Source organism: Carassius gibelio, chromosome A10, assembly GCF_023724105.1.
Source record: "Carassius gibelio isolate Cgi1373 ecotype wild population from Czech Republic chromosome A10, carGib1.2-hapl.c, whole genome shotgun sequence".
In the NCBI taxonomy this organism is placed as follows: Eukaryota; Metazoa; Chordata; class Actinopteri; order Cypriniformes; family Cyprinidae; genus Carassius; species Carassius gibelio.
Window position 1 is genome coordinate 3,278,922 of NC_068380.1, and position 25,317 is coordinate 3,304,238.

The 25,317-nt window shown below is 35.4% G+C and overlaps 2 protein-coding genes across 3 annotated transcripts; one reads left to right on the plus strand and one right to left on the minus strand.

Moving 5' to 3' along the window:
- Positions 1 to 1,694: 1,694 nt before the first annotated feature.
- On the minus strand, positions 1,695 to 16,451 carry ptpn11a (protein tyrosine phosphatase non-receptor type 11a). The gene is made up of 16 exons (XM_052607582.1): positions 16,163 to 16,451; positions 14,543 to 14,665; positions 13,708 to 13,902; positions 13,405 to 13,597; positions 12,860 to 12,979; positions 12,243 to 12,356; positions 10,002 to 10,098; positions 9,835 to 9,914; positions 9,594 to 9,752; positions 8,227 to 8,358; positions 7,986 to 8,140; positions 7,177 to 7,244; positions 6,935 to 7,086; positions 5,941 to 6,053; positions 4,991 to 5,096; positions 1,695 to 3,478 (listed from the first exon to the last, which is right to left on the minus strand). The coding sequence occupies exons 1-15, from the start codon at positions 16,174 to 16,176 to the stop codon at positions 5,027 to 5,029; spliced, it is 1,785 nt and encodes a 594-aa protein (XP_052463542.1). The 5' UTR covers positions 16,177 to 16,451; the 3' UTR covers positions 1,695 to 3,478; positions 4,991 to 5,026.
- Positions 16,452 to 16,958: 507 nt separating this feature from the next.
- LOC128020835 (transmembrane emp24 domain-containing protein 2-like) lies at positions 16,959 to 25,183 on the plus strand. 2 transcript variants are annotated; one of them, XM_052607583.1, is made up of 5 exons: positions 16,959 to 17,281; positions 21,899 to 22,091; positions 22,868 to 22,888; positions 23,306 to 23,413; positions 24,352 to 25,183. In XM_052607583.1, exons 1-5 carry the CDS (start codon positions 17,102 to 17,104, stop codon positions 24,474 to 24,476), a joined length of 627 nt encoding a protein of 208 aa, XP_052463543.1. In that variant the 5' UTR covers positions 16,959 to 17,101; the 3' UTR covers positions 24,477 to 25,183. The 2 variants fall into 2 exon arrangements, with proteins under 2 accessions (XP_052463543.1, XP_052463544.1); XM_052607584.1 differs by lacking the exon at positions 22,868 to 22,888 and having other exon boundaries at positions 16,965 to 17,281.
- Positions 25,184 to 25,317: the final 134 nt, after the last annotated feature.

The following is a 25,317-nucleotide window of genomic DNA, read 5'->3' on the forward strand; positions in this document are numbered from 1 at the left end:
CTCATTTTAAATAATAATATATATTTTTTAAGGTTTAAAATAGACAAAAGCATTCAATAAATTAAAAGGTTCAATTGAAATTATATAATTGAAAATCATTAAAAACATTAATAAATACTGTAAGAGTACACAAATAGTGATATAACAAGACAAAACGAATGGTCTAATTTTCCATAACTCCACTGCTATTTCACTATTTTCTTTTTCTTTGTAAATAAACAGAAATGGCAAACACATCAAAATGACAAAAAAATTTACTAATTAAAATGAAAACGGAAAATAGAAATATAATAAGAAATATAAAATAGAAGCTAATTTAAAATATTAACAAATACTATAATGGTTTATAAATAGAATTAAAATAAGACAGATATATATATATATACAGTACAGACCAAACGTTTGGACACACCTTCTCATTCAAAGAGTTTTCTTTATTTTCATTACTATAAAAATTGTAGATTCACACTGAAGGCATCAAAACTATGAATTATATATGGAATTATATACATAACAAAAAAGTGTGAAACAACTGAAAATATGTCATATTGTAGGTTCTTCAAAGTAGCCATCTTTTGCTTTGATTACTGCTTTGCACACTCTTGGCATTCTCTTGATGAGCTTCAAGAGTTAGTCACCTGAAATGGTCTTCAACAGTCTTGAAGGAGTTCCCCGAGAGATGCTTAGCACTTGTTGGGCCTTTTGCCTTCTGTCTGTGGTCCAGCTCACTCCTAAACCATCTCGATTGGGTTCAGGTCCGGTGACTGTGGAGGCCAGGTCATCTGGCACAGCACCCCATCACTCTCCTTCTTGCTCAAATAACCCTTGATGCCTTCAGTGTGACTCTACAATTTTCATAGTCATGAAAATAAAGAAAACTCTTTGAATGAGAAGGTGTGTCCAAACTTTTGGTCTGTACTGTATATATATATATATATAATATAATATATATATTCACTTATATTTCACTACTTACTTGTCAGTCTTCAGAGTTTAGTTCACATCCCTGCAGTGAAACAGCTGCACAACAACAAAACAGAGTCCAGCACAAATACATCTATTAGCTTCGGCCCATTGCTTTTTACCATTTTATGACATTAAATGAAAGAGGCTGTGTAATGTCTACATCACAAAAGTAATATTGTTTTGCAGAACATTACCTGTTATGATCGTTCCCAAAAACTGGAGCGACGTTCCCAGATCTCAGAGGAAGAAAAACAAAATCTGATGTTCACCTAAAATATCATTCTTATATGCAACATTAAGGAATAGTTCACCCAAAAATGAAAATTTGCTGTAAATTTACTTGCCCCTTAAACTATTTAAGATGTAGGTGAGTTTGTTTCTTCATCAGGTTTGGAAAAATGTAGCACTGCATCACTTGCTCACCAGTGGATCCTCTGCAGTGAATGGGTGCCGTCATATTATGTGACGTAGTGAATGGGTGCCGTCAGATTATGTGTGATGTTATAAACTTGAGGATTATTGTGATGTTTTTATCAGATGTTTGGACTCTCATTCTGACGGCACCCATTCACTGCAGAGCATCTATGTAGATATCTATCTATCTAGAAACAAACTCATATATATTTTTTGCAAATGTTCATTTTTAAGTAAACTGCTCCTTTACATTCATCCATGCATCCATCAAAAATAAATCATACAGCTTACTGTAAATAAACAGGACTCGAGTATGAAGATGTGAGCTTCTTTTTTATTGTTATCAAGGAGTTCATGTCGGTTAATTGCATTGCTAGGCGAACAACACGATCAACCCTATTAGCTTCTGTAAGGCTCACCGTCTGGCACGAGAAGAAATGCTGCTGGGTTAAACATACAGTATATCTTAATGGCAATTACATGTTTAGTAAGTACATTCTCCTCTACAAGATATTCATGTACAATATACAAGTTTAAAAAATATAGTTTGCATTGAGTTCCACAACCGTTTCGTTCTCTTCACGATGACAAAAATTCACATTAGTTGCTTTGGACTGTAATGCATTCCGTGTATCAAAGAGGGCCGTGACATTTTGTGTTGGTTTCAAAAGAAAGTAAAGGAAGATAATTGGTCAACGACACACACAGACGTGTGTGATGTTCACGAGAAACCAAAAGCATGGCAGAAACAGAAGACCGGACTTGAAAAAGAAGCAAACAAACAGCAGTATCTTCAAGATACAAACACGCTCGATAAACACACTACAGTACGCCGGATACATGGCGGGCCCGAGCACATCACCTCCGACTTCTGTGTTACAAATATGTAAGGAATCAACGTTTAAGGTGAAGAAAGCAAGAAAGACAAGGCCAGATTACACAAACATAACCGTGACCATAAGACACTTAAGTCTGTGAACAAAGAACCCATGGTTATGAAGGAAGAAGCACTTGTGAAAATGTTAAACGAATTATGAAATACTGCTGATGCCGAACACAACAAAAGCTTGGTTTAGCAAAGCCAGCAAAACCTAGAAAAGCCAAAAAAATAGCATTGTGAGAAATTGAAAACATGTGACCTGGGAAAAAATTATTTGTCCATCATAGAGGGTCCGAATAACACTTTAAAATCCATAATTACATCCACAGCTCTTTACAAGCCAGAAATCAACAAGGCTATGAATGTGCAGTCACTCTTAAAAATTATTTTATTTTATTCATTTTTTTTTTAAAGACAGTAAAATCATAAAAAAAAAGTAAGAAACATTTCGCAGTCGAGCTAAAGCAGCTGCTGGGTGACCTGATGAAGCGGAGCAATAATTCAGTAACAAACAAATGAGGACGTTTTGTCCCATGAAGAAGTCAGGACGTCGCTCTCGGTGGGGATGAAAAGGCAAACCAAGGGTGTGCTGAAGATCTCCTGCCGTCTGGTGCAAAGTTTTAAGGACGCTAGGCTTAAACTAAAGGCAGAGGATGATCTGAATTCAGCACTAGCACACGAATGGCACAAACAGGCCTTTTTTACTCAATATAAAATGTACAAACTTTTGCGGTGGAAAAGGATTCACCTCATTCCTTCTGCTTCTCTTCTGTTCTCAATTATTTTAGTACAGGGGTATGTGATGCTACTGTCCATTTTCTGTTTGAATATCACACTTAAGTGTTCCAGACAGCATTCTTGCTTTCTTTAAAAAAAAAAGCAATGAAAAAAAAACAAAAAAACAATGATGAAAGAGCGTAAGCTTTTCCCACAGAGACGAATCAATTTCAGAAACTCCACACCCAAAAAAAACATGATTTTGCAAAGGGGCTGTTTTGGGTTTATTCTGTGTAAGGCTTTCATGATCGTCACAGTGTGGGGTTAAAAGGCTACGTAGCTGGAAGGAGAAATGCAATTCAACTCCATCCACACGTCTCTGAGCTCGTGTGGACCAGTCTCTGGATTTTTTTTTTCCCATTTTTTTTTTTTTCGTCTCTCAGTTCAGTCAAGATCACTTCTCAAGTGTTCAGGAGCATCTGGCAACAACAAAAACAGTTCCTGTCAGGGATTAAAAAAAGTCATTAGTTGACTGAAACTAACCATAACAAACACTGAAAGCATATTTAAAGACCTCAACGTTTCAGCACAAGGTGTTACAAAGGCAATTTTTTGGAAACCTGCAGAGTTAACTCTTTCCCCGCCAGCATTTTTTTTTTTTACTTGCCAGGCACCGCCAGCGATGATTTTCAATCAAATTTAATGGCCTACAGTATATTTTGCTGTATGCATATTTGAATAAGCAATACACCAAAAGAAAAATCAAAGCCTCTTCTTTTACTTTACTCGTTTTATTCTAGATTGAAGCATTATTATTATTTGTTTTAATCAACACGAATATAGGTAGGTTTCATAAAAATATATAATTTTCAGCAAAAAGGTGAGAAAATCAAATTTTTATCAAAAACTACATCTGGATAATATTGAATACGATTATAAAAGCATAAATCCAGTAAATCTCTTTAAATCAACACCTCCAAAGCTTGCACAGACATATACCACTTCCTGGATCATCATTTTACTCCGTAACATTATGTAGTTTTTGTTTATATGCGGTCTATTGCTGATGATCACATTATTTGTATTATGCATCTGTTTACATAAGAGATTGCTAGTTTCTCTGTCCTGTTCAGGTGTGTTTTTTATTTAGGAGATATGTAATAGTGCCCCCCAGTGTATAACAGTGAAAATGCCAAAAGTCGTAAGGGGAAGCTTTGGAGGGGAAGCGTCGTCTTCTAAAAGACGGGATAACTTGTCCATGGCGAGGAAAGAGTTAATATTGTAAATATTCATCTACAAGCAACATCAATTCTATAAAACCCAAGCAGAAATGACTCAAGAGAGATGAAAATGCTAGTATTTTGACCCTTGTGCTGTGCTGAAAATACCTGACCTTAATTTGGTGTCCCTTTTCAGAAATGACCAGCCTTTTAAAGATTGCTTGTAAATCTCTTATTATGCTCTTTATTCACAAAATCTTGACATTGATCGACCTTCGTGAACTTATTTTCTGTCAATTAGCACAGGTTTAACTTCCTTTTAAAAATGTATTGATTGTAGGCCTCATTGATCTGAGCTTATGCACTTGTTTGAGTAAAAAACAAACATTATTTGGGAATAACTTTGGTCATGTTCACCAGGTGCATGTGCTCAGATCAATGATCACAAAACAATACAAAAGTACAAAAACTGTACTTATTGAAAGAAAACAATAAAAAAAGATTTGCTAGTTATATATTCTAACAAGATATTTCAAGCAATTTTGTAGTTTGGTCATTTCTGTCTGAGAAATGAAAAATCCTACAATAAATACAAAAATCAGTAAGTTTCCAGTCCAATGAGATAACATTAACTAGGAAATTCTTCTCCTGGTTTTAAAGACAGTTAATACGTTTATTTTCAGAAGGGACCAGGACTCTAAACAAATGTAAATGTGTCAGAATACTAAAGAAAGTGTTGAATCTGGGACTGAACATACTGTTATGTGTTGGGGTGAAGAGTGAGCCGTCATACCTGTGATTTTGGATAGTGCTGCAATCTCATCTCATCTCATCTGTGACTCTTCTGCTGTTGCATTAAAGCCACGTTCTCATAGACTCGAGAGCTGTCGTCTCTCATACTGAAAACACATGCATTTACATCTTAACCAGACTTCATGGCACAAGATTCCAGCTTATAGCTGGCATGAAATTAAAACTGACCCTATTTTTCTTAATGCATGTTACTGGTCTTCTTGTATTCAATTCATCTGTGCATTTCCAAAAAGAAATTGATAAATAAATAGAAAATAGATAAATGCACTATTAACAGTTTATTACATTTTATCTGTTTGCATTTATAGATTTAGCATACACCAACAACAACTTTGCCTAAATTCTGAGGGTTTTTACAGAAGGGGTTGTTCATATAACATTTGCCTGATTTATTTAACTAAAGCCTGTTGGGTATGGTCAAATTTATAGAGTAGAAAAAAACAGAAATCCATAAAATGTGTCACCAAATTGAAGTATTTTGCACCTGACTTTTTCAAGTGTTCAGATTTCGGTTCCGGAAATGTATGCAAATGACTGCATATTTAAATTTGATAATGCATAATCTTTATATTTAAATAACATGTCAGAAAACCTAATCCAAAACATTCGACCAAATCTTTTTATTCCGTTACGCAACGCTCACTTTTCACAATCCACTCAAAAACTGAAGAGTCAAATCAAGCTCATTTTTTTTTCTTATTTGATAGTAATTTCACTCAGAAATACATCACGATATAGTAGTAAAGTGTATCGCAGCTTCAGTATTATACTGAATTTGAAAGCTGGTGCTTATTCCAAATCGGAAATATAATTTTATCAAACTCAAACAAAACAGAGAGAGAAAAAAAAGTTGTTTGTCTTAATTTGCCATTCATTTCTCCAGTGCTTCCTCTCTAGAGAGATTGTGTGTAAATGCATGCATGTTCTCACTCGACACAGGTCGGTGTGGGTGTGCACGGTGGCAGAGGGCTCTGGTCTCCTCCAGTCAGGTCAGACAGAGAGTATTTGATGTTGGTGTACTCACGTCCTTTAATTTTACTTTTCTGAAAGAAACAGACCATGAGATACATTCATGCTGGCAACACTGCAGATCTACACCATTCTGCTCCTCTCTTTATAAATCACATTCAAATATAAGCCAAACTGTGCATCCCTACAAATAACCACATCAAACATGGAGCTCTTTTTTTAATTAAAACAAAAAGTCCTTGAGATTAATTAATGCTGGCAACACTGCAAATCGACACTATTTTGCTCCTTTATTTATAAATCTGTTAAGCTTCTCCCTGCATTTTTCAGCCAAAGTAAAAGCTCTATGGTTTAATGTTTGAAAATGAATAAATGAGGACAGCCTAAATATTACAATCATAATTGTACTGTTGTTCTGTAAAATGATGTTTTTTTTAATTATTATATTTAAATTTTTTCATATATATTTTTAACAGTGGAATAGTATCACTACAATAGAAATATCTCATTTAAATTGTATATATTGTTTTGTTTACCTTCTTTCTGCCACAGTAAAAGCTCTATGGTTTAATATTTAAAAATAAATAAACCTAAATATTAGCACTGTCATTTTATTGTTGTTTGGTTAAAAAAACATTATTATTACTTTATATTATACAGTATGTGCATTATTTTTTTTATTTCTTAAATGCTTAAAAAAAATTCAAACAGTGGAATAGTAATGTATCATTTTGTAAATATTTTTATGTGCTAATAGTAATAATAATAATGAAAATAATATATATTATTATTATTATTATTATTTCACAGTCTTTTTGATTTAAAATCTAATTCGAAATATGCCAAATTGTGCACCCCTATAAACAAGCACAGCAAAATTACCTGTAAATCTACACTATCAATGGAGTGAAATGTCCCGATTTCTTCTATGAATATGAGAGTCACTTGCACACACCTGCTCCTCCTCTATGCGGCGCTGCAGAGTCTCAATATAATGCTGCACAGCCATGTAGATGAAGCGATACTGGGCCTCTGTCTGTACCATTCCTGAACGCTGAGACCTCACCATCTGGATAGTCTTGGGCACGTCGATATCACAGTCCACCCCTGCAACAAGACAGGTCAGATCTGCTACTGTGGCCCGATTTAACCTGAAGGGCCTACTAAAGGACAAAAAGAGGATCAACACAAGATTACCCTTTTCTCTGATGATGTCTATTAAAATATCAATCACGATAAACGTTCCTGTTCGTCCAATCCCAGCACTGCAGGAGAGACAGAAATGCAGGTTTACAACCAACGAACACACTTGCTAAACGATGAACTAAAAAACTGAAACTAAATGCCTTACTAAAAGAATATTAAGATTCATTAAAGTTGATTCATGAAAGTTTGTTTTCAGGGTTTCTGCAGGTTTTATAAAGGTAAATTATGACTTTAAGACCAAGTAAAGAAAACTGAAGGAATATATTGAAGGGGTAATATCGATATATTCTCTAATGATTATTTAGCAACTTTTCAAAGCTTAAAAATGCAGCTTCCAAGTCTTGAAAAACTGATCAAAATGCATTAAGTTGATGATTAAAACTAACAAATATCTGCCAATGGGCTCAGAAAAATATAATTATTTCAAAGGGAAAATCTGTTTTTTTATTCCCCAATGACAGATATTTGTTCTTTTTTTTAAAAGTATAAATTCACTTGATTTTGTTAAATTTACCAGAAAACGAGACTTCATAACTTTTGCATCTCATGCATCTTGATTTGAGGATGTTTAGATATTTTTATCTAAATCTAAATTTTTATCTAGATATTTTTAGGAAAAAACAAAAATAAAAAAATAATGCAAAAAAGAAACATAAAAATTTAAATGCATGCAACATTTAAATGCAATGAATTTAGAACTTTAAGCATTTATTCAAGATCATTTTAAGGCCTTAATTTGTGCAAGGGTGAATTTGGCTGTTTTAGGACCCACAGAAACCTTGTGATTGTGTTCTCATAACCTGCAGTGCACCACGATGGCTCCAGCCCCGGTTATGCTCTCCTGCTTCATTTTGACCTCTTCCAGGAAGTCCAGCACGCCGCCAGGGTCTCCGGGCACACCGTGGTCAGGCCAGGCACGGAAATGGTACTGCCACACTGTACGCTCAGTATTACCCTACAACATCAGCCAGATCCCCGGTGTTACAGAAAGACTTGTGTCTGTGTTTCGTGGTGACATGACCATTTGGGGTTTTACCGTACCTGTCCAACCTTTGACAGCTTCAGCTCTCTCAGGGTGTAATCGTGGGCCACTGTTTCCTTCACGTTGCGCACACGCATGGCTCCATACTCCTTCAGCGCGGACACGTCAGGCCAATACTTCACACACTTACTCTGTGAAGAAACACACAGGGCGTCTCAGAATATTTCAGCTTGAGCTAAAATATTAATCCAATTCTGGATGTGGTTTTGTGTGATTGTCAAATCACAAAGGCTGTGATTTATTTGAATAAATGTGTGTTGCAGGAACCTGAGTGATGCAACATGCACCAGCCATCTTTCTATATGTTCAATGAGAATAAAAGGTTGCAAAAGACAGCTGTGAATATTGTAATTTTACATTTGTTCTGTAAAAATAGATTATTTTTTTTAAATACATTTTTTTTTTTTTTTACAGTGAAATAGTTTCATTACGATAGTAATATTTCTCTTTTTGTATTATATTTTGTAAATATTTTTTATTTAGTTATTAAGATTAAGTCATTCTGATATTTAATTAAAGCCAAATGTTGCATCCCTACACAGCAAGCACAGCAAACCTGGAGCTATTTTAGCGTACATTAGAAGATATTATAGTTTTTACTATTATTTTGAATTAGTTTTTAATTTTATAATTCCAATTGTTTATATTTTTTATGTCTAAATAGTTCTTTTCATTTTTATTATAGTTTTAGTTGTTAATTAATCAAGTTACTAAATTAAAATAGAAATGTTGCCTTGGCTACTACATGAAATAAAATATACTTTTTATTATTTAATTTTATTTCAGTTTTCATCGGTTTTATTTGAATTCATGAAAACATTTATTTTTTTAGTTTCTTTTAGAATCACGTCATAAATCATAAATAAATAATTAGTTTTTATTGTCCAAATTATGCAGCTCTATTTTCAGCAACAAATTTCAAGGTTGTAAAAATACATTATATCACATCCTACAGTAATAACTGTAGTAGTAGTAGTATAATCTTATTTAATGCCATGTCAGCATCTGAGGCTTTTTTCATGACAAAAACTCAATTACAAAAAGACAAATATCACATTAATACAATAAAAACTAAACAAACAAACAAACAACACAAGTAATAATATATATATTAACATCTGAAAAATGAACAATTAAAAATTCTAAAACCTTTTCAGGTAAAATCTGAACTAACTTGCTTTCTACTTGCATTAAAACTGGGACAGTGCAAAAGAATATGTTTAATAATAACTTTAGTACCATTCCAAATGTACTTAAATACGGTCAAAGTTTGCATATTCAGATATTTCTTCTAGCAATATATAAACCAGTCCATGACCCAGAATGAAAACGTCTGTAACTGGTCCAACCATTAAGAAGCCCTCACCTTTCCCCGTTCCACTTCCTTCGTGGTCATGACAATGACTCGAGAGTTCTCCTGAAACACCATCCTCCAGAAGTCACTGATGGTGTTCTGCAGGCAGCCCTGCGTGGCGATGTAGCTCCTCTTTAACTTGGAGTTGTTGCTTTTAGTCTCGATATCAGGCTGGGAAACACAACAAACCATGTTACTACATTTAAAAAATACGTGAAATCATTTGGACAGGACCTGAAGGCAGCTTTATTACCATGATGGTGTTGGCGTTGATGTAGTCAGAGCCCGGTTCGTTGGCGTCTCCATCGGTCAGCACGACTCGTGTGTGGTCGACTGAGGAGAAGACACAGAGATAACACTAATGACACTGGTGGATCATGAGGAGCATGTGATTAATGCATGATGATGAGGTTTGCTCACAGGGAAGAATGTTCTTGTATCTGTTCTTGTTTTTGTTTTCCGGCCGCTGGCCCTCCTTGCGACTGTAGAGCAGTTTACACTCCTGCTGCTGAAGCGTCTGTGCACATAGAATTAAAAATGATTGTCAGGACTCAAGCCTTTACAGGGCTCCACATTAAGCTGTGACATGACACTTAAAAAATAAAAAGTTTGTTTGTTTTTTTTGGCACAGATGTAATTTATTCTGAAGCAGTCTCATCAGTGCTCGATCAGGTATTACTTTAAATCAGCATATTTTTTATATTTGCCTTAAAATGATCGCTGTTACACTTTTTTTCCTTAGCTGATTAAATGTACATGTCTCCATTTATTTCGAATTCTTACATGTGATCAATACATTAAGTTAGATTAATAAGACACTGTATGGTTGTTACTATTCAAATTAAATCAGTATCAACAAACTCCATCGGTCCAAATACATAAATAATGTTGTTAGATTAATGTTTCACTTTTTGACGTACAAATATGAAAATGTCGGGAAAAATTAAACCACCAGTAGGTGGTGGCAAGTCACTGTCTAAATGAGTGAATCATTGATTCAACCGATTTGTTCAAACAGCTGATTCATTCAATAAATGAATCAAGTAACCGTTTTTATAAATGGCTCGTTCAAAAATGAATCATTTGGTAACAAAAGACTGTTGTGTGTTGTGTGTTGCTCAGAGATGCGTGACTGCTCTGCTGTGGCTCTGCTTAGAACTATTTTTGTAAGCGAAATGGAGCAGAAACGATCCATAATGTGTCTAAAATGTAAGTCAGTTACTTGTTTATTTAACTAAAGTTGTATAAAATCAATATCACATTTTCAATCGAGCTGAAAGTCGGGAAAACATCACTCCTGGACGTCTGATGTTGCATATGTTATATAGAATGTTTATATATTTTTTTCTACCGCAGTATGTTTGTTCATGTTTGTTTCTTTGTGTGCTGTTGCACTTATAGTGTTGATTTCTCCGCTAGTTAGACCGTGTGTACAAGCATCAACTGATGAGACATTGATTCTGTCAATACATTATACCAGTGGTTTTCAACCTGTGGTCCTGCAGGTGGGCCGCCAATTATTTTCTGTTCATTTCCAGTCCATTCTAGGGCTGTGCGATTAAAAGAAAACGTCCTAAAATCACGATTTGAGCGTGCGCATATGCCTAACTCCAGGTTCACACACTGTCTGTGATGCGCCTTTTTTGTGAGCCAATGTTGACGGATCAGAGCGTTCTCACTGCGGTAAAAGGCTAGAAATAAAAACGTGCGAAAATAATTCATGTCTAACACATGAGCATAGAGTGAATTTGTTAGTGAACAGGATGCAGTTTAAGTGAGAGGAGACACGTTTTAAGTGTGCACACTCTCTCCTCGCAAAGCAGCATGTATCTGAGCAAGCACGACTGGTTTTGTGACAGAGCAAAGGAAATCTGCGTGCGAAAAGAGAGATTCGCACTCGTGAATTATTTTAATGTGCTTTCGCGTTATATTTATGCGCTCTCACTGCTGAGCGCATACACATACTGTATACACACTGCAAACACCTGAGGCACCGCTACAATTAATGAGCTCTATGAACAATGCATGGCAAAAAAGAAAAAAAAGTCCCTGTATACAGGATTTTTATTTTATTTTATTTTTTTTGCCACAAGTCTATACATTTTTTTACATCTTCACTATAGTGATAATTTTGACTTATGTCTGTTCTAGAGATGTTACAACTTTTTGATAAAGCTCTGATTGGTTTTCTTTTGGAAATATGTTTAAAATTAATCCTGAATGCATTTATGACTGTAAAAGCACAATTGCAAAATTGATAAAAAAAATCGCGATAGTTTTTTTTTTTTTTTTTTCATATCGCACAGCCCTAGTTTATTCAATAAATATAGTTTAAAATCTAGCTTCTGAGTACTAAGTTATTAACCCAACAATAGCGGGGTCAGTTAATTTTTTTGAAGTGGGCCGCGCAAACATATGTGTTTGGTTGTGTGGGCCGCGAGTTGAAAAAGGTTGGGAACCACTGCATTATACGTTATTAGCCACCGTTTACACTGAAAGTAATAAAACCAGAAAAGTTTCGGTGGTGCCCTAGTTACTGTTTGTGATTAAAATTTGGATCAGGTTTCTTGTCTGGTAGGACAAGTAGACAAGCGTTAATGTCGAGCCCTGCTTTATAATGAATACAGTAAATGATCAGCTGAATCTGGCGTGTGCTCTCACCTCAAACTCCTCCCAGAATCCCTGCTTGACCTTATCTGTGGTCTCGGCCAGCTTGCTGAGCTCTCGTACCCGACTTTCAATCTCTGCTGCATTGATGCGGGTTGTGTTCAGAGGCTGCAAGAAACATAACACTGCACTGGAAAACTCTTACGGCCAGATCTTATTCAGTTCATATCTCAAATACGTGTTTTAGGGATGTCAAACGTACTAAGTGCATATACACTAGTGTTCAAAAGTTTGGAGTCTCTTCTGTAAACCAAGGCTGCATTTATTTGATCAAATACAGTAAAAATACATGCATATTCATATTAATTTTCAGCATCATAACTCCAGTCTTCAGTGTCACATGATCTTCAGAAATCATTTTAATATGCTGATTTGCTGCTCAAGAAACATTTCTGATTTTAGGTACTTCAAAAGAACAGCATTTATCTGAAATCAATATGCATAGCATTATAAATGCCTTTACTGTCACTTTGGTTCCATTTAATGCATAGTTTCTGATTGAAAGCATTCATTTCTTTACTGACCCCAATCTTCTGAGCAGAAGTGTATTCATTTGTGATTTAAAAGTGCACTTCTCGATACATGGTTACATAAAATGGTCAATCACACACCTGTTTGAGCTGCAAGACCGTCCCAAGCGTTTCCACCATAGGGTTTTTCTTGTAATGCTCCACCAGATCTGTGAGCGAGTCGAATTTCTCCCCACCACCAACATCATACTTCAGATCATGCTGATAAAAGGAAAATAGAAATTACAGTCCACTTATATAACACGACACAGGTAAACAGCCTTTTAAATAAACCTACTATTTAAACAGGAATCCAATCTAGAGCAACAATTAAGTAACACAAACTACATGCAAGAATGCATTTTTGCCTAAATATCTAATAGATTAAAAAATAAATGTGTATATGTTTTTATTTTATTATTATTTATAATGTTTTATGTAAGAAAAAACTACTTGAAGAGTATTAAAACTCACAAAGTTGCAGCTTTTCATTTAATAAACAAGTAACATATCTATTTTTAACTCTACTGTACATTATTTGAGCTCACTGAATGACTAGCTGGTTGTTTAACCATCTCCTAACCTCTCTCTAATTTAAAAAAGAAAACCAATTTGACGTGCAAGTGAAAACTGTAAGTGAACTTAACCTGGCAGCGTATCATGACGTGTGTGACTTTGGGTTTGCCGTCGCTGGTGTCCGTCTTGTCGTCTCCGGTCCGTACAGACAGCACAAAATCTCCCGGGTGACTCTGACTTTCTCTCACCAGGAAACTTCCATTCTTGCCCTTCTCTGTCAACAGCTTCTCGGCCTCACGACCAGAGAGGTGACCATGAAACCACCTTGCAGAAAAATAAAGGACAACATCAGAGGAGGGAGTTGGGTTGCAGACGGCAATAAAAAGGCCTATAAAACCCAACTAGCATGGAAGGACGGACGGATAATGAGCTACCTCTCAGAAGTGGGATCGGCACAGTTGAGCGGGTATTTGAGCTCAATGACGTCTCCGTTTTTCTCTTTCAGCTGTCCGTGATGTTCCATGTAATACTGCACCAGCTCAGCAAGGGTGGCAAACTTCTCTCCGCCGTACAGGTCATAATAGTCTCCCGTGTTTTGGATTTTAATGTGGGTGACGGCACCATTTCGCCTAGTGACGAGAAGAGCTTCAATTCAGTGCTCATAAAACTTCAGTTTATAATAGCAGACAGTTCAGTATATCAGCACATAACTGTAAGCTATCTCGCCATATAATGTGGGAAAATGAGAATGCAATTTTACTGTAAAGCTCTGTCATGAACAGACTGGTTATTAATCCTGAAACATTTCATTTTCATTAGCTTGCGTTATCTCAAGACAAGCCTCCACAAGCTTTGGTGTTTGTGGTTGCCAGATGTTCTGCCGGTGTGCAACCCTGCTTCCATGGCTTTAGTACGGAGTTATCAATGTTAAAATGTCTCATCAAGCTCGTTTACAAAAGTCCTCTGTGTCTCTTGAAGAAAAGCATGCAGAATGTGAATACATTAAGCTACCAAACACTGACATTCACACAAACTACTGTATTATTATGATGGATATCAGTACTTTTTAAAGAGTTAAGTTGGTAGTATATTAACATTACATCCTTTAATTCAATACAGCCATCCTGTATTACTGGAAACACCTTTTTGTGCACTTTTTTAAGCTTGTTAGCTTTAAAATTTAGCAGGATATTTCTACACTGTAGTCAAATGCATAATCTATATGTTTTCTAGTTAACACTAAATCCTGATTTCTCCATCACCTCTCACCTGACAGAGAGCGTAAAGTCTCCAGGGTTGCTTTTGCTGGGACGGGCCAAGAAACTGCCGTCCACACCACGAGTGAGAAGAAGGTTCTCCGCTTCCACTCCTGTGATGTTTGGGTGGAACCAGCTACAGACACAAACAAACACAACACCATCAACACTTCATCACATCAAATTCTGATGCACTGTGCATGGACCCTTTTTACTCAGCAAACACAACAGCTACTGACCAGGAAACAAACAGTAAACATACGTAAAAGTAACTGCAGAAATTTCATTTGAAAAAAAGATAATTTAGAATCAGAAACTAGGAATGCAGCTCAAAAATAAACTAATTTTTTAGCATATTAAATATTGAGAATATCACTGATATGCCATTACAGTTTTTTATTATTTATTTAAATATATATTTTAGTAGTTTTTTTAACCATATTTTTATTTTCTCTCTTTATTTAAATTTTAGTTACAGTTTTAGTAATTTTGTTGTTTTTTATTAGTTCTGTTTTGATTTTTTAAATATGTTTTTATTCATTCTTATTTCAGTTTAATCAGGTTAAACCAAATTAAAATGAAAAAGGTTGCATTGGCAATTAGATGAAACAATGACTTTTGTGTTTTCTTTTTATTTCAGTTAACATTTACTGTATTATAAATGATAAAGTTTAGTTATAGTTATCTATGATAACCCTAGACATTACTGGAACAACACATTGCAATATAATGTACAACTTATTTACACTGCCGTTCAAAAGTTTGAGATCAGTAAGATTTTGAAAGACGTCTCTTTTGCTCATCAAGGCTGCATTTATTTGACCAAAAATACAGAAAAAAACTGTGATATTGTGAAATATTATTACAATTTATAATAACTGTTTTCTTTGTGAATATCTTTTACATTGTAATTTATTTCTGTGATCAAAACTGTATTCTCAGCATCATTCCTCCAGTCTTCAGTGTCACATGATCTTCAGAAATCAGTCTAATTTTATGCTGAATTAATATCAATATTGGAAACAGTTTTGCTGCTTAATATTTTTTGGAAGCTGTGATACTTTTGTCAGCATTATTTGATGATTAAAAAGTTAAAAGCATTTATTCAAAATACAAATCTTTTGTAACAATATACATACACTACCGTTCAAATGTTTGGTGTCAGCAGTGTATCTATACAGTGATGCCAAAACGAATGCATTATTCACAAATCATAACTTTTAGTCAAGTGATGCTTGCTTTGACAGTTTGACAGTTTCTAATGCAATTTGACTTTCGTGTTCATGTACAATGAATTATGCAGGCATCTCTGTCTATCTATGATTCAGATGACAGATACATTAACAACAATAACACAAATTGTCGTCAGATCAACAATGCGACCTGTCAATCAACAGCAGATATGAAATATGACTTTCAATGCCCTGACGACAGATAATAGCTCATCAGGTTTTAATCATTAAATTGCCTGACCATTCCATTAAACACGCTCGTTTTGCAATTTAGACGCTTAAAACACTTGAAACAAACATTTGTTCGATTTATCATGAAAACAGGATGCACTACAGCGATAAGAGAAGTCAAATAAATACGAAACTTAGAGAATATTGGGTTTGTTTTTCTAGTTTCTCACCGTCGGGATGTCATCGCTCCTTCCCTGTGTTTACAGTAATTTCGCGAGCTTTTCCGGTAAAAACTCCGCTTAAATCGAGAGTCCCGTATTCAGCGCCTCACACGGCAGCGGCTCCCGCTCGGTTTGGATTCAGACAGACGGACATGAGTGAATTAAATGACGGGAAAGAGGGACCGGGAGCGCTAGGCCGCGGCGGCGGAGAGTTTTCTGGAGTCGATTGGAAAAACGTCACCAGAGCTGCGACACACAGCGCGCGACGAAACCACGCAATGCACTGACGCGCCCTCTAGAGGCGGAGACAAGAACAACAGAACACATCTTTATAGATTTTAATATGAATATACTGTACTATACTGTGTGTGTGTGTGTGTGTGTGTGTGTGTGTGTGTGTGTGCGCACCAAAAACTAATGTGCGGACATAAACGTTTCTATACTCTCTATATAATATGTCCAATTATAATAATATTAAATTAATATATTGTAATTAATACAAATAAATAAATAATATTTTAATCATCGTTATCAAAGAAAGATAATTTTTCCCTCTGCGTTGCGTTGTAAGGTTTGTGTTCTTTTTAATAACATAATTTTCAAAAAATGCTGTATAAATATATTAATCAAATAAATCCGTTCTGTACTTGTGTAAACACAGTTCAGGTCAATGTCTTTGTTAAAATATTGCAGCAACCTGTTTTACAGGATAAATCCGATGAACAATCTGTCAGCGCTTTGACAAGGCAAATGTTCCACTTTTTTATTTTGAAACGCGAACCACGTCCGGCCTCGTAACCTGTTTGTCCCTTCGGACGACTCGTCTAAAGCTTGACGTGGCATCATCGGTAGCGAAGCTAGCGCTTCGAAGTCTCCGCCTTTACAGGTCCAGCGCGGCGTAAAGTCTCTTTTATGGGTTTAATCCTCCATTAATACAGCGCACCGAACATGTTTACGCTCTCGGAACTTGTCGTGCTCCTCAGCGCGATATCTTACACGGCGAGCGGCTATTTCGTTAGCATCGATGCTCACGCGGAGGAGTGTTTCTATGAGAACGTCAACTCGGGCACGAAGATGGGCCTCATGTTCGAGGTCGCAGAGGGAGGATTTCTGGACATCGACGTGGAGGTGGGCTTCTAAAATACCTCTCCTGTTCATAAATGTCATTAACAGTTAAGCCTAGCCCGCTGTGGGGAGTTCGCGGGGGTCGCGGACTGCTCGCGCCAGATGGTTCATGAAGCCGGAAGTGAATTGCTGGCTGTTAGTGATTAATAATGCTTATACACTAGATTATGTATTGTTTTAATGTAAGGTATTTTATGTTTTGATAACATTTAGAGAAGGGTCGAGGTGCTCTTCCTTTGCTTTCACCTAGGGATGTCAACGATTAATCGATGATCGATTAATTGTCGATAAGAGATGCAATCGATTAAGGCTATCGATGGTCGGTTAACCGATTCAATGTTGGGCTGCGTGCGGCTCATGCGCACTCAACACGTGCGAGCGGCTGTGAGTGACGGTGACGATATATAAAAGCATCATCATTCATTCACAATGTACAAATTCAGCTTTTAATGTGATTTAAACTTTAAAGTACATTAAAATAGAAACAACATAAAAGTTCTTAAACATTAAATGCAATAGAAATGTAGTTACTAATCATTTCATCAGATAACTGTTTTATATCGTGCGCTTTGCAGGGCTGCGGGACACAGTGACAGGACAGGTAGTCTATTCATTCCTACAACTTGTTAATTCATTCCTACGAATTATTAATGTGGCAATTGTCCATGTTTCATTAATTTTGTTCCCTAAATAACCCATGATTTAAGTGAAATAAGGGAACAAATTAATAAATCGAACGAATTCTTAATTCATGAAATCTTTAATTTCCCTTCCCATGTTTACCACAGTAAGAGATGCGAAAACAGTTATTAAAAGCGAAAGATAATAAAATAAACCTGGGAAATTAGAGGGTTAGACTATGAAGATTTAGGAAAAGAAACAATGCCTAAATATACTGAATTTGTGGAAATTCGTGACCAACCGGCAAACCAGAACAAAGCCGCGTAAATGAAGACTATGGGGTCCAAAAGCATGGTCGCGATCTAACATTTTCCAGTTAACCTATTATTCCTCTAATAAACAAAGCTTTTATACCACACTTGTCATAATCAGATCTTATAATTTCTAAATAAATAATTGCTGGATTCAAAACAGCGATTAATAGGCGCTGTGACCGACACATTCCTGGAGCATTCACTGCTGTCACTAAACGGTGACGCCGAGCATCGTTCACAAGTTTCTGCATGGACCTGACTAGGGCACAGGTTCTAAGCCCTGGGACAAAATGGGATGCTTTAAGGAAAATTTATAGCCTACTAAGTAATAGGCCCAACATAAAAATAACAATTTGTTTTCATGTTTTTTTTTTTTTTAAATAGGCTATGCGAAATATATCCGACTATATATATATATATATATATATATATATATATATATATATATATATATATATATATAATATATATATATATATATATATATATATATATATATATATATAATATATCAGGCTAATTAAGATTAACGGATTTAAAACAGAAGTGTGGGCGCTCCATAAGTTCACAAAAAAAAAAAAAAAAAAAAAGGATGACAACGCATTCTGTTTGTTTGCTTTATTTTACAAGAGCACAAATCTTCTGTTTTTATTGTGAGTGTGCACAAATGAAAGTAAACACTTTTGCGGAAAATATATATTTTTTTTAATGTCTCAGCTGTTTCGATCGCCCCGGAGCCTGCTGCACACGTATATTCTAGCGATTCAAACTTACATCGCAGTCTGTTCATTATCAAAATAAAATGTCAACTAAACATTAAAAGGTTACACTGGTCAGTTTAAATAGACCGTAGTATACCGGTCCACTCTGCTGTTATGCCAAGGACGTTTTTGCTCATATGAAGAGGATCATCTTTTCCGTCTATATGCGAATGCGTTTTAAGTACAAGCCTAGTTTACATTATAAATAATAGTTTAACATTCAAATACATTGCGAATATGGAAACATTTCGATTTGTGCCGAATGAGACATGAGCAATAACCTCCAAATAAATCTAGCCAAAGCCGCGCTCGCTCATCCTCGTCTGCACGCATGCACTGTCACGATCTAATGCGCTGTATGCCGGATTTTTAAAAATCTGACATTTTCTAGGACAGAATCCAGCAGGATCAAATTAATGTGAGCAACTGTGTTTTGGTGCAGCAGCGCCGATGTAGTTCACTTAATGTGCAGCGCAGTCACACGCGCTCCACATTTCGGATAATTTTATACAATAATGTCAGTTGAAAACATTGCAATTGTGCTAGGGATGTCAACGATTAATCGATGATCGATTAATTGTCGATAAGAGATGCAATCGATTAAGGCTATCGATGGTCGGTTAACCGATTCAATGTTGGGCTGCGTGCGGCTCATGCGCACTCAACACGTGCGAGCGGCTGTGAGTGACGGTGACGATATATAAAAGCATCATCATTCATTCACAATGTACAAATTAAGCTTTTAATGTGATTTAAACTTTAAAGTACATTAAAATAGAAACAACATAAAAGTTCTTCAACATTAAATGCAATAGAAATGTAGTTACTAATCATTTCATCAGATAACTGTTTTATATCGTGCGCTTTGCAGGGCTGCGGGACACAGTGACAGGACAGGTAGTCTATTCATTCCTACAACTTGTTAATTCATTCCTACGAATTATTAATGTGGCAATTGTCCATGTTTCATTAATTTTGTTCCCTAAATAACCCATGATTTAAGTGAAATAAGGGAACAAATTAATAAATCGAACGAATTCTTAATTCATGAAATCTTTAATTTCCCTTCCCATTTTTACCACTGTAAGAGATGCGAAAACAGTTATTAAAAGCGAAAGATAATAAAATTAACCTGGGAAATTAGAGGGTTAGACTATGAAGATTTAGGAAAAGAAACAATGCCTAAATATAGCTACTGAATTTGTGGAAATTCGTGACCAACCGGCAAACCAGAACAAAGCCGCGTAAATGAAGACTATGGGGTCCAAAAGCATGGTCGCGATGTAACATTTTCCAGTTAACCTATTATTCCTCTAATAAATAAATAATTGCTGGATTCAAAACAGCGATTCATAGGCGCTGTGACCGACACATTCCTGGAGCATTCAGTTTAAATAGACCGTAGTATACCGGTCCACTCTGCTGTTATGCCAAGGACGTTTTTGCTCATATGAAGAGGATCATCTTTTCCGTCTATATGCGAATGCGTGTTAAGTACAAGCCTAGTTTACATTATAAATAATAGTTTAACATTCAAATACATTGCGAATATGGAAACATTTCGATTTGTGCCGAATGAGACATGAGCAATAACCTCCAAATAAATCTAGCCAAATCCGCGCTCGCTCATCCTCGTCTGCAAGCATGCACTGTCACGATCTAATGCGCTGTATGCCGGATTTTTAAAAATCTGACATTTTCTAGGACAGAATCCAGCAGGATCAAATTAATGTGAGCAACTGTGTTTTGGTGCAGCAGCGCCGATGTAGTTCACTTAATGTGCAGCGCAGTCACACGCGCTCCACATTTCGGATAATTTTATACAATAATGTCAGTTGAAAACATCGCAATTGTGCTTTAAAATACAACAACGAGCACCACAAAACCATTTAAAGAGGCGCGTTCAGCGTTCTCCGTGCGGGATTGGAAACTGTCAACAAAGTAAAATGACCTCAAAAGTATGGCGCGCTCTCTTCATTTTATCAAATGATCATAATCGCATCTATTCATTTTATAATCCTGCTACTAGCATTTTATTCAGACTAAAACCTCTTTAATTCAAGTGAGAAAGCGTTTTGTGTGTGTGTGTGGCTTTTGCACATCCTGTCATACCGCTGACTGTGTGCCTGCAATAGACGCATTTTGCAGTATTATGGTTAACGATTAATCGATTAATTGATCGTTAATTTAAACGACGATCGATCATGGAAATAATCGAAATTTGACATCCCTAAATTGTGCTTTAAAATACAACAACGAGCACCACAAAACCATTTAAAGAGGTGCGTTCAGCGTTCTCCGTGCGGGATTGGAAACTGTCAACAAAGTAAAATGACCTCAAAAGTATGGCGCGCTCTCTTCATTTTATCAAATGATCATAATCGCATCTATTCATTTTATAATCCTGCTACTAGCATTTTATTCAGACTAAAACCTCTTTAATTCAAGTGAGAAAGCGTTTTGTGTGTGTGTGTGGCTTTTGCACATCCTGTCATACCGCTGACTGCGTGCCTACAATAGACGCATTTTGCAGTATTATGGTTAACGATTAATCGATTAATTGATCGTTAATTTAAACGACGATCGATCATGGAAATAATCGAAATTTGACATCCCTACTTTCACCAGATAGTTGTTTAACACATACTGTGGTATTACTGTGGTATATTGGTTCTGGTATAATTTATAATCCAATAGTTTGCTTGTTACTTTAACCTACACTGTACTGTGCTTTTGTGTGTGCGTGTATATATAATAATATAAAGTGTGTGTGTATAGTATTTATGTGTGTGTGTATAAATGCATGTATATGTGTGTGTTTACATTGATATATCTCTCACACACACAGATATTAACTTGGACAGATGTGTTCATAGTTTGACACCTGCAGATGTACTTCACCTCGTGTTGTTTTTCCTGAACAGATAACCGGTCCGGATGGGAAGCAGATCTATAAAGGAGACCGTGAGTCCAGCGGGAAGTATTCTGTAGCCGCTCACATGGACGGAATCTACAAGTTCTGCTTCAGCAACAAGATGTCCACCATGACCCCAAAGATTGTGATGTTCACCATCGACATCGGCGAGGCACCCAAAGGACAGGACATGGAGACTGAGGGTGAGCGTGAAAACTGATGCAGGGGTTTCTGGACACTTTGTTTTCCATTGAGTGCTCTCTTTGGCTCCAGATGGCAGGTTTCCCAGGGTCCCGGAAAACCAGGAATCTTTCGGGCAACTGGAAAAGTCATGGAAAATAAAATATTAGTGGAAATTTCTATAATGAATGTCATGTTTTCGGCCTAGTTCTGAAATATTTCGGTGGCCTTGCAATTTCTTCATTTCTATATATCAGGATTATTATAGTAAAAAATTATTGCTTGAAATGAATAACTTTATACGCAAATATAAAAAAAAGTAAATCATTTTTGCTTAAAAATATATATAGGCATATTTAAAATAAAAAAATAATTAAGCTAACAAAATTACAAAAAAATTAGCTGAAATTAAAAATTAAAATACAATAGAATTAAAAATAAGTTAAAAATATAACGTTGAATTTACATGCTGCAAATGCAGAAATGTTTGCGTTGATATAATCATTGATTTAAATTGCTATTCGTTTATTTCCAGCTCATCAATAATTAAAACTGACATTAAGATTAACACAACTGTAGACATATAACACAAAAATGAAACCAATAAAATTACTTGAACTAGTTAATTTAATTATGAAAATAATCAAAGAAATGGAAGCTATAATTGTATCTCAATTCTGAAATGACTCTATATTTTTTTAATTTAATTATTAATAATAATTTTTTTGTACTTATGCAGTGCTGAAGTTGATTTAACTTGTTGTTTTTTTGCCTGTAATGTGCTTTCTTCCCTGTTCAGGAGGCGGTGACAGCTGGGATGGTAGGAATAGACTGTACAGTGGATCATTTTAACTTCTGTTCATGTTGAGCTTTAGTCTAACTGCATCTGCACTTAAATATGCATCTGTGTGTATAAAGATTTCACTGAATCCTAAAGAGAATACTGTGTGGAGTTTTGTTTTACAGAAATAACAGCAATGTCTGTGTTTTATCATAGAAGAGGTTGTTTTGAAGTTCTCATTGCTTGTTTTGCATTTTTAACTGAAGTCTATTCTGGTATTTATCATTTATACTTTATACAAAAGTGCTTTTATTGATGAAAAGAAAAAACTAAAGTCGTTTCTCACAGATGGTTGCAAACTTTTCTTCTGCCGTTTGTAAAAACTGGTTTTGTATTTGCATGCTGCATAAGTAGAAATGGATCATTATGAGTAAATTGCGATTGATTTATTTCCAGCTCATCAGAATAAGCTGGAGGAGATGATCAATGAGCTGGCGGTGGCCATGACGGCGGTCAAACACGAGCAGGAATACATGGAGGTCCGAGAGAGAATACACCGCGCAAGTAAGACATCCGCTCGGATCACGTCACCGACGCTGCTGTGGTTGACACTTAATGAGCAATTATTATTTTGCAGGGTTTTTAAAAACTGAACCTATGTGCGTTTTTAAATTATTATTCAGTCCCTTCAATTTTGGCTTTGCATGAATCCAGCTGTTATGTCAATATTTATATGGCCTTTAGAATATATATATATATATATATATATATATATATATATATATATATATATATATATATATATATATATATATATATATATATATTTTTTTTTTACATTGACATGAACCCAGCTATAATATGCATGTTTTTCTTTTTTCATGTTTTTTTAATTATTATTTTCATTTTGGCATTAGTGGTAGAGAGTGGTTAAAAAAATATATACCCTGAATGCACTTTGGATAAAAGCATCTGCTAAATGCATAAATGTAATTGTTCATTAATCCGGCTATAATATACATGTTTAAGTGGCCTGAATTTTTATTTTATTTTGACATGAATATATATATGTACCGTATATATATATATATATTTTTTTACATAAACCCATCAAAAATATACTTTAATAAAGAAATCGCATTTTATTTATTTTAATTAATTTAATATATATTTTTATTATTAATTTTGGTATGACATGAACAAATATTTATGTTTATATTGGACATTGGAATATATATATGGAATTTTTTATTTTAGCATGACATGAGTCCAGCTAAAATGCATATTTAAATTGACTTGGGAAAGAAAAATATATATTTATTATTTTTATTTTATTCTTTCTGTTCCACTCTGGAAGCGTCTGCTACGAAAACAAATTCCTCATATGTGCAAACATGCCTGACAATAAAAGCTCATTCTATTATTACTCTTTGAATTAATTCTTTATCTGTTTTTAGCCTGTGTATATTGACCTGCTGTCTGATTGTGTCTGTGTCCTCTAGTCAATGACAACACGAACAGCAGGGTGGTGCTGTGGTCCTTCTTCGAGGCTCTGGTGCTGGTGGCCATGACCCTCGGACAGATTTACTACCTGAAGAGATTCTTTGAAGTGCGGAGAGTCGTATAAAACCCTGTCTGTGTTCCACAACATCAACACATCCAGTCCAGTTATACGAATTGGATCTCCAATTCAACAGAGATGGGAAGAACCTGGTCGTTCGCTAGTCCTCCAGTCTTAGTTCTGGTCTTCATTTGCCCTAGCCGTAGATCTCTTTATTATTTGTTTGGTAAAGGGTGCGATTTTGAATCGTTAATTTGTTCAGTTCGTTTTAGCCCCGACGTCTTTTTATTTTCTTGCTTGGTGTTTCTTCTTCAGAACTGTTACGATTGCACATGACTATGAGAATTAGGTGATGTGAATATGGTTTAAGATTGTAAGGAATTATCATTATGTAATAAACCATCAGATGAACAATGTTGTGAGTGAATGGAAGCACATTTCATGCTCACGATCACATTAAGTCATGCTGACGACCTCCAAGGCACATATTTAAACCTGATTCTGGTAAAGCTTTTGCAGATTTTCTGGTGTTTTATAAATGTTTAATTTCAGTTTCTTTTCTTTCTCTATCTCCAGTCTCTTCACACGGGAGGAACTCTGTAGTTTTGTACCATTTTTTTTTCTAAACCAACTCTTACATTAAAGAAAATGCTAAAGGATTTGGCAGAGGCTACTGGTGAACTGATGATAAAACTGTATAAACCTCTGAAGTTCAATGAATATGTTTGTCAAATATGGATTTGATTTAATAAACATGAAACGTGTTCTTAAAATGTCTCCTTTTTATCATCTGTGACTGTGTAGATTTGGATGCACAACATGGAGACTTGCAGAAAAATATAAGTCTTACTGCCATGTTTTTGATATTTTGTGTTTTATTATTATTATTTAATTTATTAATGTATAC